The sequence below is a fragment of the Balaenoptera musculus genome, chromosome 2 (genome assembly GCF_009873245.2).
Source record: "Balaenoptera musculus isolate JJ_BM4_2016_0621 chromosome 2, mBalMus1.pri.v3, whole genome shotgun sequence".
Classification (NCBI taxonomy): domain Eukaryota; kingdom Metazoa; phylum Chordata; class Mammalia; order Artiodactyla; family Balaenopteridae; genus Balaenoptera; species Balaenoptera musculus.
In genome coordinates this window covers 10,131,956-10,150,304 of record NC_045786.1, presented here as the reverse complement: position 1 = coordinate 10,150,304, position 18,349 = coordinate 10,131,956, and the positions used below count along the sequence as shown (strand labels likewise).

Sequence of the window (18,349 nt, the reverse complement as noted above, 5' to 3'; positions counted from 1 at the left end):
GAATTCAGACTCAGGAATTATCAGACCTCCCCTTCTCCAGGGCTGTGCAAAGGCCCCGGGGCCTTATATACCCACCAAAGGATCAGGTAAAGCCTGTAGTCACTAGTTAGTTGCCCACAGGTACTGCTGTGACACTCATCTCCTAGCTGGCCTCACGATCTCTACACATCGCGAGGCTCTGCTGCTCCCATACGCGCAGGAGACGCCGGGAAACTGGCGTGTCAGGAGTCTTACCGGGTTTGCACACGCTCCAGGTGGCCCTCCTCCCTGCAGCCTTACCACCTCCCCCAGGGGCAGCCACTGATGGCCCTGCTGGTCCCTGTCTGGGAGAATCTGCATTTATTTTCCTTTGGTCCTTATTTCTCGGACGCCTGCCACCCGCTCAGGGCACCAGGCCCCACCTCTGCGATGAGCGTGGCTCTTACCAAAGGCAGGACCGCCGCTAACCTCAGGCAACTTCCGTGAAAGTCCCTTAGGCAGGAAAAGACTAAGATGAGCCCGGCTATTTGTCTGATATGGGAGGAAGGAAAAATAGCTTAATGTTTCAATCAGTTATCCTGCCACATTGTTTTCAAGACTTGTGTGAAGCTTTAAAAAAAAAAATACCAAAAAAACCACTGCCACGAAGTGTGCACCCTTCCCAACCCCGCTGCTCCCAGGCCCTGGCCCAGACCTCTTGACGTGAAGAAGCAGCCTGGCAAGTCAGAGCCCAGAGGCGCATTAGTTTGAGTGCCACCGATGACCCTGCCCAGAGGCCTGCTGCCCGGCAGGAGCCGAGAGGGGGCTCGGGGGCTTCAGCCTCTCTCGGCTGTGTGTGCAGAGGCCCTGGTGGAGGCGGGGCAGTGAGGTGCTGGAGGGAGCGTCCTGGTAAGCAGCTCAGCCCAGGGCTCAGCAGGAAGCAGGGGGTGGAGGGGTGCGGCGGACGCTTCCTGGAGGGGTGTGGGGGCTGCCAGTGTATTGCCACGACTTGTGTGTGTCGTGTGTTGTGTATGTGTGTTTACTGAAAATGCTTTAAGGTGCACAGCGTGATGATTTGAGGCCCACATACCTGGTGAAATATGACTGCAGTCAAGCTAATTAACATATCTTCTTCTCACATAGTTGCCTTTTTTGGCGTGTGTGTGATGAGAGCACCTGAAATCCACTCTCCTAGCACATTCCCAGGATTCGGTACAGTATTATTACCTGTAGTCACTGTGCTGCACATTGGATCTCTAGACTTATTCATCCTGCACACCTGCAACTCTGTCCCCTTTGACTAACATCTCCCTGTTTCCCCCGCCTCCCCACCCCTGGTAACCGCCGTTCTGCTCTCTGCTTCTAGTGTTCGACGTTTTAAGATTCCACGTATAAGTGAGATCATGAGGTTTTTCTTCTTTCTGCGTCTGGCTTATTTCACTCGGCATAATGTCCTCCAGGTTAATCCATGTTGTCCCAAATGGCAGGATCTTCTTTAAGGCTGAATAATATTCCTGTGTGTGTGTGTGCGCGCGCGCGCGCGTGTGTGTGTGTATCACATCCCCTTTATTCATTCATCTGTTGCTGGACACTTAGGTTGTTTTCCCTATCTTGGCTATTGTGAATAATGTTACAGTGAACATAAACATATCATGTAAGGTACTGATTTCATTTTTTGGGGATATATACCCAGAAGAGGGATTGCTGGATCATATGGTAGTTCTATTTTTATTTTTTTTTAGGAATCTCCATATTGTTCTCCATAATGGCTGAACCAATGTACCTTCTCACCAAAGGTGTACAAGGGTTCCCTTTTCTCCACATCCTCGCCAGCATTTGTTTCTCTTGTCTCTTTGATACTAGACATCCTGATACATGTGAGGTGATATCTCATTGAGATTTTGATTTGTATGAAAGCACTCTTTCATATACTGTTGGCCATTTGCATGTCTTCTTTGGAAAAATGTCAATTCAGGTTGTTTGCCAGTTTTTTAATCTGGTTTCTTGGTGTTTGTGTGTGTGTGTGTGTGTGTGTGTGTGTGTGTTTGGCTGTTCAGCTGCATGAGTTTCTCATTTTGGTTATTTGGATATTGTCTAAAATATATCCAATATGTGGTTTGCAAATATTTTCTCCTATTCTATAGGTTGCCTGTTATATTTTGTTGATGGTTTCCTTTGCTGTGCAGAAGCTTTTTAGTTTGATGTAGTCCCACTTGTTGATTTTTGCTTTTATTGCCTGAGCTTTTGGTGTCATATCCAAAATATTACTAGCGAGGCCAATGTCGAGAAGGTTTTCCCCTATGTTTTCTTCTAGGATTTTTATGGTTTCAGGTCTTACGTTTAAGTCTTTAATCCATCTTGAGCTGATTTTCTTGTATAGTGTAAGATGATTCCAGTTTCATTCTTTTATACGTGGCTATCCAGTTCTCCCAGTGCTATTTATTCTTTCCCCATTATGTATTCTTGATGCCCTTGTCAAAATTAGTTGACCATATATACTTGGGTTCATTTCTGGGCTCTCTATTCTGTGCCATTGATTTATGTGTCTGTTTTAATGCCAGTACCGTACTGTTTTGATTACTTTAGCTTTTTATTTAGCTTAAAATCAGGAAGTGTGATGCCTCCACTCTTCTTCTTTCTCAAGATTGCTTTGTCAGGGACTTTGAAAAGAACTAAAAGCAGAGGAACTTTACTAGGAAGTCAAAATACTTCACTTCATTCTTCAATGAAGGCCAACCTGGCAAACATCTGAATTTTCCCCCGTCCCTGAGAGTAGCAGAGGAAGGGCCTGAGAGAGGCCCTGAAGTGGCCTGAAGACCCAGAGGGGTCTGGGCAGACCTGACAACCCAGAACCAAGTAGGAAGGGAGGACACTGGGAGATGCAGTCTGAGCCAGTGACTAGAGACGAGACAGTGCAGTTACTCTGGGCAGATGCTAATGAAAAGGAAGAAGAGCTGCAGAGCAGGTGCCTGTCTCCGTAATGACATGAAGCTACAAACCACCCCCCGCCCCAACTTAGATGTGGCCCGGGGAGAAAACAGAAACCCAGAATGACTAAGTTTTCTCAGAAGACACTAAGAAAATTGAAAGCAACTGAGTTTAACTAGGATTCATTAAAAATAACGTCATGCTAGAAAATCGAAATGAGCACTAAGAAGGAGGAATTAAGTCGAGTTTTAGGAACATCAGGTGACATTTTTGTACATCTGAACTGTTGTGCATTGTGACCACTTAACCCAGATGAAGTGGTGGCTGAGACAGTCAACAGTCTTTTTTTTTTTTTTTTAAAGTTATACAATTTTTATTTATTTATTTATTTATTTATGGCTGTGTTGGGTCTTCGTTTCTGTGCGAGGGCTTTCTATAGTTGCGGCAAGTGGGGGCCACTCTTCATCGCGGTGCGCGGGCCTCTCACTATCGCGGCCTCTCGTTGCGGAGCACAGGCTCCAGATGCGCAGGCTCAGTAATTGTGGCTCACGGGTCTAGTTGCTCCGCGGCATGTGGGATCCTCCCAGACCAGGGCTCGAACCCGTGTCCCCTGCATTGGCAGGCAGATTCTCAACCACTGCGCCACCAGGGAAGCCCCAGTCAACAGTCTTAAGCAAAGGTTAGTCGGTAGATGACCTGCCAGGTGGGTGGACACGTGCATGGTGACTGAAGCCGTTGAGTAGACGAGATCGTCCAGGAAATCCACCTACGGTGAGAAGAGAAGAGAACCAGAGCGTGAGTCTAGACGTGTACGGGTCAGGTAGAGAGGACCCAGCAAAGAGGACCAGCCAGAGAGGTGGGAAGAACACCAGGGCGCCCAGTACCTCAGAAGCCACAGGAAGAGGGTTTTAAAGATATTATGCAGGATGATGCTGACAGAGCAAGTGGGGAGAGAACTATAAAATATCCATTGAATCTCCTATATGTTAACAGTTACTTACAACTTCCCCTAACGTTTGTGAATAGACACAAAGGGAAAAGGGGGATGCAGATAATCACTGCTACTTCTGGGAGATTCACCCTCCGATATCTGCCAGGTTTTGTCATTAGGTGTAGTCTATGTTCAGATATTTTAATGATCTAGGCAGCTTTTTAAAAAATTTATTGAATAGTTTATAAAAGTTCACAGTAAATATAGTTCAAAGAATTCAAACTGAGGTCACAAATTGGGCCAGATATTACGTGGTCAATATTTAATCCCTGCAAGGGATCTAGATTCATTATTGTACCTTTGGATGTGCTTATTTACCTCAGGAAAATCAAACTCCATCCTAAATTTCTCTGTAAACCAGCCTGGGTTTGCCGATCTTCTGACCACATTTAAACCAAGAATTTCCACCACCTGTTCCCTTTTCCTCCAATTCTAGTGATTTTCCCAGTTATATACCTTCAGACATCACAAACCCCACACAGGTATTCAGATGCACACTCATCGGAGGGAGTAGATTATCAGTACCACGGTCCATGTTTACTTATCCTCAAGTTATTTCATGTAGATTGGTTTTGTCTTCCTCAGTCAGATTTTCAACCCTTGCAAGCAGGACCATGCCATGTACTATATATTCATTTTTCTGTTACCCTAGCACACTTATTCATCACACCGTTGACATTTAATAATGGCTTATTAATTGGCTGGAAAGCTGTTTAATTTCCTCCAAGAATTATATGTGGAGCAAAGTACAGTGGCCAGTGGAGCGAAGATTTGAAAGTTTGGTTTTTATTAAAACAAAAAAGTGTCGCATTACAGTCTTTAAATGTTTATTTATTTTTGTATGTTGTATGCTTTTAAACTTCTAGTCAGGGAAGGCCTTATATTGTAGAAGGCCTAACGTATAGAAGTCCTCTCTCCTTAGATCATCAGAATTGCTAACCCCGCAATTTGGAAGCTCGCAGTGCAAGCAGCTGCCAGCACCTGCAGAGGTAGATTTAGCCGATACGCTGTGGAACCTGCCAGCCGGGGTTCAACAGGCCACCGCTGCAGCACTGACCTTCATGGCAAACCATACCTCCCCATGAAAAATTTCACTTGGAAGACCAAATCAAGCTAGTTTACAAATAATTATGTCACTAAAGTAAGCCTAATAGTCACCTGAAACTTTAATTATCTCATGCTTCTCAAAAATCTACAGGCATCTTCAAATAATTGCTACGCCCCACTTCGCTGTAACAACTCAATCATCCTTAGCTGGATTACGTAAAGTGACCTGGGAAAACTTCTTACCTATTCTGAAGAAAGCCCTAGACCTAGAGGGCTGAGATAGGGAGGATGGGAGGGAGGCTCAAGAGGGAGGGGATATGGGGACATATGTGTGCATATGGCTGGTTCACTTTGGTGTACAACAGAAATAACACAGTACTATGGAGCAATTATGCTCCAATGAAGATCTATTTAAAAAAAAAAAAAGTACAAAAGCAAATTTTTTCTAGAGGTCACTTTGAAAATTCATCAGGATATTCTAAGTTATAATCATGCCTAATGGTCGTGTGGTGAAAACAGTGAAGGGGCCAGTAATATATCTTGAATGTATGGTTATCTGGTGGTTCAGCTTGATTTAAAGACAGATTAAGAGAAAAGGACCACAGAATCGGCCTGGGCTGGATACCTGTTGGCGTTGAGTGATGTGTACAGGGAGGTTCATTCTGCTATTCTGTCTGTTCTTTTCTACTCTTGTGAATGTTTGAAATTTTCTATAATAAAAGATTAAACAAAAAAAGAAGCAAGCCCTAGAAAATGTGGATAATAAATGAGAATAATTAAATTTTCAACTTTATTTTAACAAGCTGTAACCTTATTTTATAAGGTTCTCTCTCTGTGAGACATATTTTTTAATGTGCGAAAGTGTCAAAAGTAAAATAATGTCCAAATGAAAACTGAGGAACTAATTAGGAAGTTTAAAAATAAAATTAGGTAAGTACACGAACTGCTTATTTTATATCTTTGTTTTGATAATAATCATTATAAATTGAAACTGATAGGAGTTAACTGCACCTGCATTTTCATTGAGAGAAATTTAGTACAGGATTTATATAACTGTAGCATGGCCATTTGATCTTAGAGCCTATGCTGTTGTATTCAGAAGTATACAATGACATTGCATTATTTCACTTTGAATAATGTGCAGAGTTGCTCCTTTTGGGGGAGGGGGGGTTTCTTCTTAACTATGGTGCCCCTGGCAATTTGTGTTGACCTCTGTGAAGAGAAGAAAAAGATTAGTTTTAGGATAAATATACCCTAGTAACACAAAAGCATATTTTCTTTCTCTCTTTTTACAAAGAAGCTGTGACTGTCCAACAGGCTGTAATTTTTTAATGGATTACAAGGTTAACAAATAAGGACATTATGATAATTGCCATGCTTCATTTACATAATACCATCAATAATTCAAGTCTAAATCAAAGCAGTCCCTTGCCATGCATATACATACAGTAGATATAATGAAAATGCTTTCAGAGTAAATGTCAGAAGAAAAGAGCAATCTATTTATTTCTAAATTCTTATGGCATCTAGATTCATGCAGTAGTCCTAATATTTTCAGTTATTATGGTGCAGATTTGGTATTTGTTTTAAGGTATGCCTGTCGTTTTACCATTGTAATCCTGGCCCCTAGAAATGCATTTTGGAAACTATCCAAGAATACGTCTGCACGTGTACCTGTAAACATATTTATATCCATGTGAAGACCAGGTAGCTCAAATAATGTTGGGTCACATACTTTATAGGAATTTTTTTTCATTAAGAGTAGAAAGTAAAGAGAGATCAGAAGTTATATTGCTTTCCCTCCCAACATACCTCTGGTGATCACTTATCTTCTTACATTTATTTGCTACTATTCTCTCTTCATAAGAAATAATACTAATTCCCCCCAAATCTTTCAAAAAACGACAACCTTCAGTATCCAAAAACAAATTATTTTATTTACAACCTTACAATTCAGTGAATATCATTTATTTTTAGCATTTTAATTATATTAAATACTAACCATAAAAGCAGTTTGCCATACATGGGTTTACACTATGAATTATCGAGTGTAAATTATCGATTTTGATGAGTTAACTGATTTAATTCCAACAGAACAGTTGACCTAGAAGCCTTAAATGGAAATAGTTAAATTTTTTGCACCCAAATTATTTCTTCTCATTCCACAATTTTTATCTATTCTAAACTACAGAGAACACAGAGCTGCCATGGAAGCAGGAGGGCAATGAACAGTATATTTCCCCCCAACTTCCCATTAAATTTCTGATTAAAAAATGCACGAAAAAAAGACTAACCATGTCCTCAGCAAAGGAAACAGTTTTTTCTTTACATATTTTGACATCATATTACTTAGCTACGAGATCAATTCAAAGGGAAATTACATAGCATATTTGACAAAATAATATAGTCAACAAGGTAAATTCACATGGAGTTTATAATTTCATATCACAAAGAGAAAATACCTTCTTAAATATCTAGTGTATTTTTAAAATTTTCTTATAAATAGACATACTGGGCTAGTCCATAACTCCCAAATATCAGAACTGAACCAGATTACATTTTCTGACCATGATGCAATTGAGATAGAAGTGTAAAAATAAGTCTTAAAATTAAAAATCAGTAAGAAGTCTGAGGTGAAGCAATTATAATTAGAGTTATCAGTTATTTCAAAATAATAAAAATGAGAATAGCTACATATAAAAACTATGAATGTAATGCAACCAGATCTACATTCATGGGAAAATTCAAATCATTAAATGTTTTCATGATTAATTGAGAGAAAATAATAAAAAAGTGATGTAAAGTAAGATTTCTTTTTTTAAAAAAGGAGAACAAGTATTTTTCAGCCCCAGGAAAAACACAAAAAGAGAAATAATTTTGATATGACAGAAATATACCAGATATCTAAATGAAGGTAAAATAGTATTTTTTGAAAATAAAACAAAATAGACTAATTACCTAAAAAAGAAGCCACAAAAAAATAGAAATAAGAACAGTATTATAATAACTATAGTTGATAATATTAAAATCTTAGCATGCTATGAACGCAGTCAATTTCACAGAGACAAATAGGAGGCTAAAGTATAAATTTCCGAGAAGACATAGTCAATACAATGGTGTGTCTGTCAAAGAATTACCTTGAAAAAAGTGTTCCAGGAACTCATAGTGTTTTAGACAAGTGCATTCAAAATTCATGGAACAAGTAATTTCCATACTGTGTGATCTGCTTGGGAGAAAAAGAAAAATACCGAAAGTCACCTATTTTATGAAGATCATCTACCCTAGAAGCAAAGTCTGACAAATAACCTTTTAGGAAGAAGGAAGGGAGAGGAGGGAGAAAGGAAAGAAAAAGAAGAAGAAAGCTATGGATCAATCTCAGGGATTTAGAGGTAAAACTCCGAAGTATAGTACTAGCTAATTGAATGCATATTACATTAAAAGACTACCCAAATAACACATATCAATGTAACATAATATGCAAAGTTCAAAAGAAAAAAGCCATCTTGATAAATGCTAAAACAGTTTTCAATAAAATCTAACACTGAGTCCTAATGAAAAGCAAAACTCTTACTAAATTAGAGATAGAAGGAGATTCTTTAGCAATATAAAGAGTATATTTCTTAAATCAATTGTCAACATCATAATAATGGTAAAACACTGAAAGCAGTTCCTTTAAAAAGCAGGATTAAGGTAAGGATGCTAGTAACAACACTTTTTTACATTATTTGGGAACTTCTAGCTGAAGCAATAGGACAGCAAACAGAAGCTTCTGAAAAGCATGATTATTGAAAAGAAGAAGATAGGATTATAGGAGTATTAGCAGACAACATGAATTTTGACAATAAAAATGCAGAGAATGAACCAAAATAATGATTGGTACTTGTAAAAGAATTCAGCAAAGATACGTAGCTTTCCTATAATAATTTATAATGGGAAAAGAACATATTGGAAATAAGAGCAAAAACAAATAGAATACCTTGAAATAAAGTTAGCAAGAAAACCACAGAAAGATTTAAAAAAAAAAAAAAAGCAGAGGTAGATAGTGGAATGACCCACTGTGTTTCTGGATTGAAAGATAAGAAAATGTAAACATATTCTAAAATTGATTTCTAGGTTAAAAAAATTGTGTTCAATTTCTATGAGATTTTCTTTAGAACTTAATGTCCCTAGATATCATTTGTAAATTTCAGGAAAAAAAGAATAATTATAAATGAGGTCTTGCCTTTTAGATGGTAGAACAAATAATATAAAGCTACAGTTAAAACCATATGCCTCTGTTATGAAAATCAACCACAGGTTAATGGAACAGAATAGAGAGCCCTAAAATTGACTGTAGTATTTATAAAAACCTGTCCCAAAAAGATATACAGCAAACCAATAAGAAATGGACATATAATGCTTAAATTTTTCTGATTTTGGGAGAATAAATAAAACAGCCTTACCTTATACTGAATACCCCAATATTTACCAGATATATTAATGATTTAAATGTGAGGAATAAACCAAGAGAAACCAACCAGATGATATGAATTGACTATTTTACAGTCTCTGCTTAGGAAATGACAAAGCATAAGAAGTAATAAAAAGCATTACAAAGAAACACTGTGGTCGATTTACACTGTGTAAACGTTAAAACCTAGACATTAGAAAGCCTCATTTAAAGTTAAAGAGCTACAGACAAACTGGATAAAATATATAGAACAAATGGAAAAATGGTTAACGTATGTAATATAGAAAGAGCTCTTATAAATCATTAGGAAAAACACTAACACCCGCCATGGAAAAACGGACACATTGATTTATTTATAGAAGAACAAATGCAAATGGAAAACAAGCATATGTATGATTGCCGTGGAAATTAAAAGTATAAATTAAGTTACTATTTTTTACTCATCACAATGGCAGGGATGAAAAATATTTAACGCTGACAAGAATGTGCTAGTTTAATTATCCTCAAACACTAATGGTGAGACTAAAGACGCAACATTTCAAAAAGTGATTTGGCAAAATATGTAAAAAAGCATTGAAATCGTTTCTGTCATTCACCCAGTAAGCCCACTTATGAGAACATAGCCTAAGGAACTAATCAGAGCTGAAAGAGAAAAATTATGTACATGGCCAAAAATAAAATTAGACAATAAGAAAATGATTAATAAGTAATGGCACATTCATATATGGAATATAAACAGCGCTTAAAATTCATCTTTCAAAGAAGAACCTTAGCAAACGGCTAGCTAATCTAACTAGGGATACAAGACTGCAGAATTGGAATGGGAATCCTGTAAATACGTCAGCTTAATCTTCCCCCGTGTCAGGGGGTTCACTGACAAGAGCATCCATATACAGGGCTCTAGAGAAGCCGAGAGACTGGTGGAGGGAGGACCAAGGGCTCGCTCTCCAGTAGAGTGGACACTCTCCACCCCTCCCTACCTTGGCCCTTCAGGGTCCATTCTGTACAAAATGAAGAATCTGAGTAATGTCCCTGCAGCCTGTACAGGGCTTCCACACTGGATGAGAGAAGACTAGAATGCCATCTCCAGAGAAGTTATCTTTGCTGCCAGGCTGTCTCGTGCCACTGAAAGCTTTCTTGCCACCTCCTGTGGCCATGCCTGTGACCAGACATGTCCTTATAAGGAATAGTAGCTTTTTAAAAATATTGGTGTATTTCACCTTACCTTGATAAGAACCACCTATCTGTTGTTACAGAGTATGAGCGGGGCAGGGAGGTGGGGGGAGGCCAGAAACAAACTAAATGTTGCTTGTTGAAAATCAGGTAGTATTCTACTATTCTGTGGTTTTTACAGGGCAATTTGAGGAAGTGACTATGAGCAGCCAATAAATAATTTCCCCAAATTTGGCTCTTTGGAAAAAAAATTAACGTAGGTTTTCACCTCGAGCTATATACCCAAATATTTTTCAGACGAAGATCAGTATGATCTTGAAAAACAACCAAGAGGTAATTGGGACGCTCTTAAATGCCACCCCTGAGTTTTCCTTATTCTCCAGTCAGGTGAGCATGTAGTTTTGTTGTTTGTCTCCATAGTCCCATGGACGGTCGTACACAGGATGCATGCTCACAGCTCAACATGACACCCAATAGGTGGCACTCTCAAGGCACTGTCAGCGTCACTGTGTGCATTCCCGTATGCTTCTCATAGGGCGCCCCCGTTTATGTATGCTGGATGGCGGGGGGTGAGGGATCAACCTAACCGCATGGGCCAGAACGAAACTAACTAGCCTCTGAGGACTCTACTCCATGACCTGTGCCCAACGGGGATGACGGAAGAAAATGGCAGATACACAGTGAGCATGTCCAAGAGACAGATGGTGGTCCAGAGGGGACGTCTGTGGGTCTCACCACACAAATAGAGCTGCATTATTCTCCTCTGTTTCTTCTGTGAGACAGGAGGGGCCGGCTGGGGGCAGCACCTTCCCCAAACCTAAGAGTGTAATTTATTGAAAAACTAAATGCTCAGTTTTCAAGGTTCTTGTGCCAAGTACTCAAATCAGAGTGGCAGAAAGCTTGAAGCCCATGAGCTGTAGGATAAGGACAGGTGTGAGTTGGCTCTAGGGCATCAGTGTTCAGTTGATAGAAAAAGAAGAGCTAAAGGAATCACTTGAGCAGTTCCGAATGGGGGTGGAGGCTGACAGCTTCCTGCTGAGAAGGTCAGAGGCAGCCTGTGAGCCAGACCACTGGACACTAAGGCGTCCCGAAGTGTTCAGCACACTCCGAGCAGGAGCACCTACCCTTACAGCTCTTCCCCTCAGGAAAACTCAAGGGAACACAGAGTGGAGTAAAACAAGTGGTCCAATTCAGGGCAACCATGAGAAGTGAAAATATCTCTGGGAACTCAGAGCATGAGGCAGTGCAAGGCAGAGAGGAGTGCAGAGGGACTGAACTGTCCACACAAGCTCAGAACCTGCGTCCATTTCTGTTCAAGAGCGCCTCAGCCTATTATAATCATATTAATTCATATAATACTTTATATAATGAAAGCCTAAGATCTTTGCAGAATTGATAATTAGTGATGCTACAGTCTTAACACATAATACGCACTGCTGAAAGGACATTTAAATGCTTTAGACGTTTGTTTGATAATAAGCTTTGGAAAATCCTACTTAGAAATTTACCGAAGAAATGTTTACGGAAAAGTTGGTGCTGATTTGTGAGTAGCAGAATATTAACGTAGACCTCATTGTCCTTGTATTGAAAGAATTTTACAGGCAACATTCTATATTAGATTTTATTGAAGATTATTAACAAAACCACTTTAAACTATGAATGGATCAGGCTTTCAAACTGTCCTCAATGCCATACTGAAAAGTCCATGATGACAAAAAAAAGTAGAAAGATGTAAGTTAAAACTTTTGGAGAGGGAATATTTTGGGGCTACTTTCTTCTGTAAATCTCTAGAGATGTTGAGAAGAAAATGTGAAGTATACTCTGCTACATTAATGGAGAATTTAGGTCCTAACGATGTACATGTTCCCTTTATACTGGAAATAAAAAATATAAACTCCTTAGCAAAAACAAAAACAAAAACAAACGAGCGACAAACGAGCGCCTCGCCTGGCTGAAGGGCAGATGAGGTGAAAGGCAGACGGGTTGCAAACCTGACTACGGTGAATCTTGCCTTTAACAAATAGCAGTGAATATTCCTCCCTTCTCAGATTTCCTCTGGGTCCCTGTATTACTTAAAGTTCATGACTGTCCATTTGTAAATGGGAATTTACAAAAACTAAAAAATTGATTTCTTAAGGAAGCTATTACAATAACATAAGTGCATTTCTGTGCTGCTAATATCCTATTTATACATGTGATACTTTTGCAAATTATACTCTGCATGTTTACTTAAGTAAAATAGTATAATTATGATTAAAATGAGAATAATACTGAAATTCAATTTTCTAGAGCAAATATTGGCAATGAGTTTTAAATCTGTCTTCTTTCTTCTGAATGCAAAATGGTGAGATGTTTTTCCTTTCATTGCATTCCTGATCAACTCAAATGCTTAATGAAATTATTACCAGAACTACAATATAAATAAATACTTTACCTTCTGGCTATTTAATATAGCAGCAACCTTTACCAGTTAATAAGTATCATGCACATCATACAAAACAGTCACAAACCTAATTTTGCTATTGCCAGCGTTGATGCGCTGCTGGTAATTTGTGATTATAAATGTTTATGTCACTTTTGTAATTAAGGGGTTAGAATGACGTTGGCAGGCAATGTTTGTGCTCCCCCAAAGGAACAAAAATTTAGAGGGCAAAATAAACTTAACGCCTTTCTGAAATATTTGTATGCTGATAAGCTCACAGGCAGTTTGTTCTTCAAAAATACAAAATAGCCTGGGGAAATTTAGTCTGAACAGTCAGACCCTGTTGAATACATTCCTCAATAATTTACACTTACTGGCTGCCCACGTTACATGGCCATATCTTAAGGGAAGACACCCTTTAAGAATATTTAGCATTATCCTGATGAAGAAAAAAGTCAATTCTGCAAGATATAAGAATTTATTGGAAATTCTGCAAATTCAACACATTTTGAGATTTTTTATCTCTGTAGTATGCACATGCCCTCATGCATATTTATAATTTTACATAAATGTGACCATACCATACATTCCAGGATTCTTTTGAATGCAATATTTTTTTCATTTTCTCTTTTTTTCCTGTTTCTTCCCCCCTCCCACCCACCGCCATTCTCCCTCTCCAACCCACATTACTCTCCCCATCAAGGAAGCTCGTATAGAACATGTGTTCTTTTATATCTTTTGTAGATGTGCATAAATGCCCTTACACACACATACAGATATAGAGGGTTTTTGTCATTATTTTATTATGCATCTTGCTTTTCTCCCTTACTACCTGAGCAGGAATCCCTGCACATCAACAAGTATAGCTAAAAATCATTCTTTTTAGTAGCCATATAGTATTCCATATGAAGATCACAATAATTTATGTAACCTTTCCCCTATTGTTAGGTATTCACTTTGTTTCGATTTTTTGCCACTATGAAAAATGTTGCAGTAAACTTCTCTGAAAATGTCCTTGTATACTGATTTTATTTTTATGGGATAAGCCTCCAGGGGTGGAGTCGTTGAGTTGAAAGGCATTTTGGGTTTTGATAGATTGCTTTCCTAAAAGGCCCTAAGAAGATGTTTCCTTCAACAATTTGTTTGAATTCACTTTTTCTGACATCCTGTCCAGCAGTGTTATCCTTCTTTTTAATCTTAGCTAATATGCCTGGAGTAAAATGATATTACACTGTTATTTTAATTCATATTGTCTTGTCTGCTAACAAGCTCATTTGCCTTTCATCCTTGTTGGCTTTTTGGATTTGCTCATCTTGAACTTGCTGTTTACATCTTTTGCTCATTTTTCTGTTGGTCGGTATTTTGTAGTCATTTGCTACCTTTTTATGACTTCTGAGTTTTAGTTAAGACATTTGTACCTCTAGATTGTTCATGAAGTCATCCAGATTTTCTTTCAGGAGGTTTGTGGGTTCTTTCATTTACATGTATCTTTGAAGAATCAGGATTTATTTTTATATCTGGTGACAGTAGTGATCCAGTTAAGAAAATTATATTGAGTGTCTGCTCTTCACTTAGCACTGTGTCTCTAAGCTTAAATGGAATCAATTAGACTTCTTAGCATCTCCAAACACCTACCATCTGTACATATCCAGTGAAAAAGCATGAGGGCATCAGATCCTAAGGTATAATGCCCACCATCCAAAAACCTATGGTCCCACTATTTTTTTAAAGCCACAAGTAAAAATAGTAAGCGGTAGGAAGTATGAGATTAAGTGTTGCATTATTTTGCTAGGCTGCCATAACAAAGTTCCACAGACTTGGGGGGATTAAACAACAGAAATGTTATTTCCTCACAGTTCTGGAAGCTAGAAGTCCAAGATCAACGTGTTGGCAAGTTTGGTTTCTTCTGAGGTCTCTCTTTGGCTTAGAGATGCCATCTTCTCCCTTTGTCTTCGCATGGTCTTCCTTGTGTGTGTGTCTGTGTCCTAATCTCCTCTTCTTACGAGGACACCAAGCATGCTGAATTAGTGAGGCCATAGTGACCTCACTCTGAAGACCCTTTCTCCAAACACCTTCATATTCTGAGGAACTGGGGGTTAGGACTTCAATGTATGAATTTTGAGGGGACACAATTCAGCCCATAACACGTTTCAAATAAACTGCACAGCCTGTGAGTACCATTGGTGTTCACGTGAGACGGAGATCGCTGGGCCATCTGTGAAAGCTTCACGGAAGAGGCGGAGGCGGAGACAGGCATTGAAGGATGCTTAAGATTTCAGTGAGGCCATGAAAAACCTCTCTATGAGAAGATGAGAATAAGCAAAGTTACAGCTCTAAACATGGTGTGCTGGGGTTCCAGTTAGGTGACAAGGCTGACCAGAGGAGGTAGTTCATTTTGGGGGGAAGTGGGAGATAAATTGGAATGGCTGAGATTGTAAGTAACTTGGATTTAGGAGACGTTTCGTTTTAATGAAGAAGGAAAAAAGAAGCATCATGAATTTTTGGAAAGTGAAATTTCATCGTGGTATTTAAGGAAGGAAAATCTGGTTTTCATTTGTGAGATAAAGCACAGAGCGCATTAAGACGCTGCCACGGTTGTTAAATGAGCAGTTTAGCCCAGGGTGGTAGCAAGGGTAAGCAAGAAGAACTGGTGGATGAGTATTAGGCATTTCAAAGAATGTGTCAAAAAAGTTGACAGAATTTGCTGATTGCCTGCTTCTAGGAAACGAAGAAGAGGAATAAGGGACAGGTGACATCAATATTACAAACCTGGGGGACAGAAATACAGTGCCATTAAGGTTGTGGTGTACAGAATCTTAGATGGAGAAGAAAGATGACCCCTGACTCACCTGAGTCTGAGAGTTTGAGATGCAAGTATTCAACAGGGGTAGGAAATTAGGGCTGAGCTCTGGTGGATGAGAGGTTCTAGCCGGGGTATGGATTGGGAAGTCATCTGTAGGGAGTCATTGTGCAAAGTACAAGGAGCTGGGAGCACCGTGATTCATTCCAGGAGGCAAAGGATTGTTTACTCATCCAGCAAACTTTTATTAAGCACTTACTATGTGTCAGGCATTTCCTTAAGTGCCAGGAATATAAAGGTAAATGAGATAAGGTGTCTTGCCCTCAGAAACCTCACCCTCAGTCATGAAGGGAAGGGGTGGTCGATAATGTTAAATGGTGATGAAGTCAGAGATAATAAGGACAGAAAAGTGGCCTTTGGCTTTGGCAATAAAGTGGTCACCCTTGACTGTCTAGAAGGCAGGTTCTATAGAGTCTTGGTGATAGAAATCAGATAGAAACGCAACATTTGATGAGAAAATGAAAAAGCAAGACTTCCTTTATTCCCAGAATCTGTTTGTTTTTCCCTTTCGTGGCATTTATTCAGGTTCTTTGCCACCTTAAATTTAATTAATTGTTATTACAATAGTAATATTCTGGTATTTTAATTCAGACTTTAAATAATATTAAAGTCAAGTTAAAGTTTAGTCCCTGGTCACCTTTATGTTTCTAAAAACATAATAACTTGATACTATATTTTAATGTTTCTTGCCATTCAGACTCAAATAAGATATGTAAGTGGATACGGCCAATACATTTAAAAATAATAAAACTGGGCAAGAGCCAATAAGAGCTGTTTAATAATCAGCCCTGGGAGAGAGGATAAATAGGAGAAGGAAAATAATAAAAGACCACTGTTTCTGGTGGTGGCGAGAATTCAGGTTTTACCATCTTTCCTCGCGCCTGTGATGGTCTAAGACAGGATTCGGCTAGGGCTCCGGTATCTGGATTCCCTCTACCTCCTCTGTCTACTCCTTTGGAGGAAAAGGGAGAGAGAGAATGGGAGATGAACCTCCAGGGATTGGTTGGAAAAGTACTTTTACTCCTCCTATTTATAACTGATCTCTATTAATGTGGTCTCATTAACAAAGATCCTGTTTTCTTTTGTTTTATTCTAAAAAGGACGGTAACGAATGATTGTCCTGGTTTGCACTGTTCCATGCCTTACACCACGGTGACATACTCCCAACTAGCTGATCTATCTTTGGCATCCAGGAGTTTCCCATAAATTTTAAAATGAATGAGTTGGATAACGTTAGGATCTGAATGCTCTTGTGATAAATATGTTCACACAGTGAGCTGGGGCTGGGACTAGAAAGTTAGGCACCTGTGAGTCTCCATCCTGGTTGGAGTGGTTTTACGCTGCCAGTCACGGCTGCTTACACGTAGTAAGTGTGGAGCATTCATTGATTTGATTAGATTTGACTTGATCTGATTAGAATCGTTTGGAACAATTCAGTTCCTCTGTGTATTTCTATCTCTGAGGATTAAGAGTTATTGTTGCCCCATTATTATATGCAATAATGATCCATTGATGCCCTTAAAGTCCGGCTAAGAAATGTGTGCTCAGATATCTGTTGAATGTAAGCCATTCTCCAGTAAGCACCCATACCCCACTCCCAGCCCAACCCTGATATATTCATCACAAATGCACTTAGGGGATGAGGTGGTCAAGAATCATGAAAACTAGACAGAAATTCTTTGTAAGTGGCCTATTAACTCTGTAGACATAAAGCCACTTGTAACAAGCACTGACCGCAAAGCGTGAAGATCACCAGAAGCTCTGATGACGTTGCTGCAGATTTGAGAACTTGGCTCTGTCAAAGAAAGAGCAGGGAGAAGAGGACAAACCTATTTCTTTCTTGGCCAAGGTTTTTAAAGTCCAATCTGAGCATTCTAATAGTTTGAGATTCTAAATATTGGTGAATATTTGTCCAGCCTGCAGTTGAGCAGTCTCTTGGTTTGGGTCATAATATGAGGTGGTACTTTAAAAATGAGGATCATGTAGTGTTTGGATGGATGGATGGATGGATGGATGGGTCCCTCTGTAGTGCCAGTGACCGGGGGAGGCAAGGAGACAGCAAGATTCTATGAGCATAATCCTCCTTCCTAGAGATTTTATGGCAGCTTTGTCTGCTCACCCCATCGACCCTTAGCTGCCGTTCCACATTATCAAGCTGTGCATTTCTTTTCTTCCCTGTCTTCTCTTCCCCTTACTTCTCAAAATCCTAGACCACCAGACAATCGGAAGGAAACACATGATGAGGCATATAATAAGGGTTAGTGGGGGGAACAAAGGAATTTCCTCTTTCTCCCAGTTTTTGCCCCAGTTGTATGTATATAAATTGTTATTTAACACAAACAGTAAACAGTGCTTGATACTAGCCTTTGTAACTGAGTGCTTGTTTATGATCACCTTTCTTGTAGGTATCTCCAAAGGAGAGGAGCCAAAAATATTGAGACCCCCAAGGCGGCCCCGGAAACCCAAAACACTAAATAACCCTGAAGACTCCACGTACTATTCTCTCCTACATGTAAGTGG

General features: G+C 39.3%; 1 protein-coding gene across 1 annotated transcript in view; it reads left to right on the top strand.

Moving 5' to 3' along the window:
- The window catches only part of MYO3A (myosin IIIA), a 181,387-nt gene that overhangs the window by 150,239 nt on the left and 12,799 nt on the right, over window positions 1-18,349 (top strand). Inside the window, exon 32 of the mRNA XM_036843194.1 lies at window positions 18,235-18,341. Within this exon, the coding sequence (XP_036699089.1) occupies window positions 18,235-18,341 (107 nt within the window). The remainder of the gene's footprint in view (window positions 1-18,234; window positions 18,342-18,349) is intronic.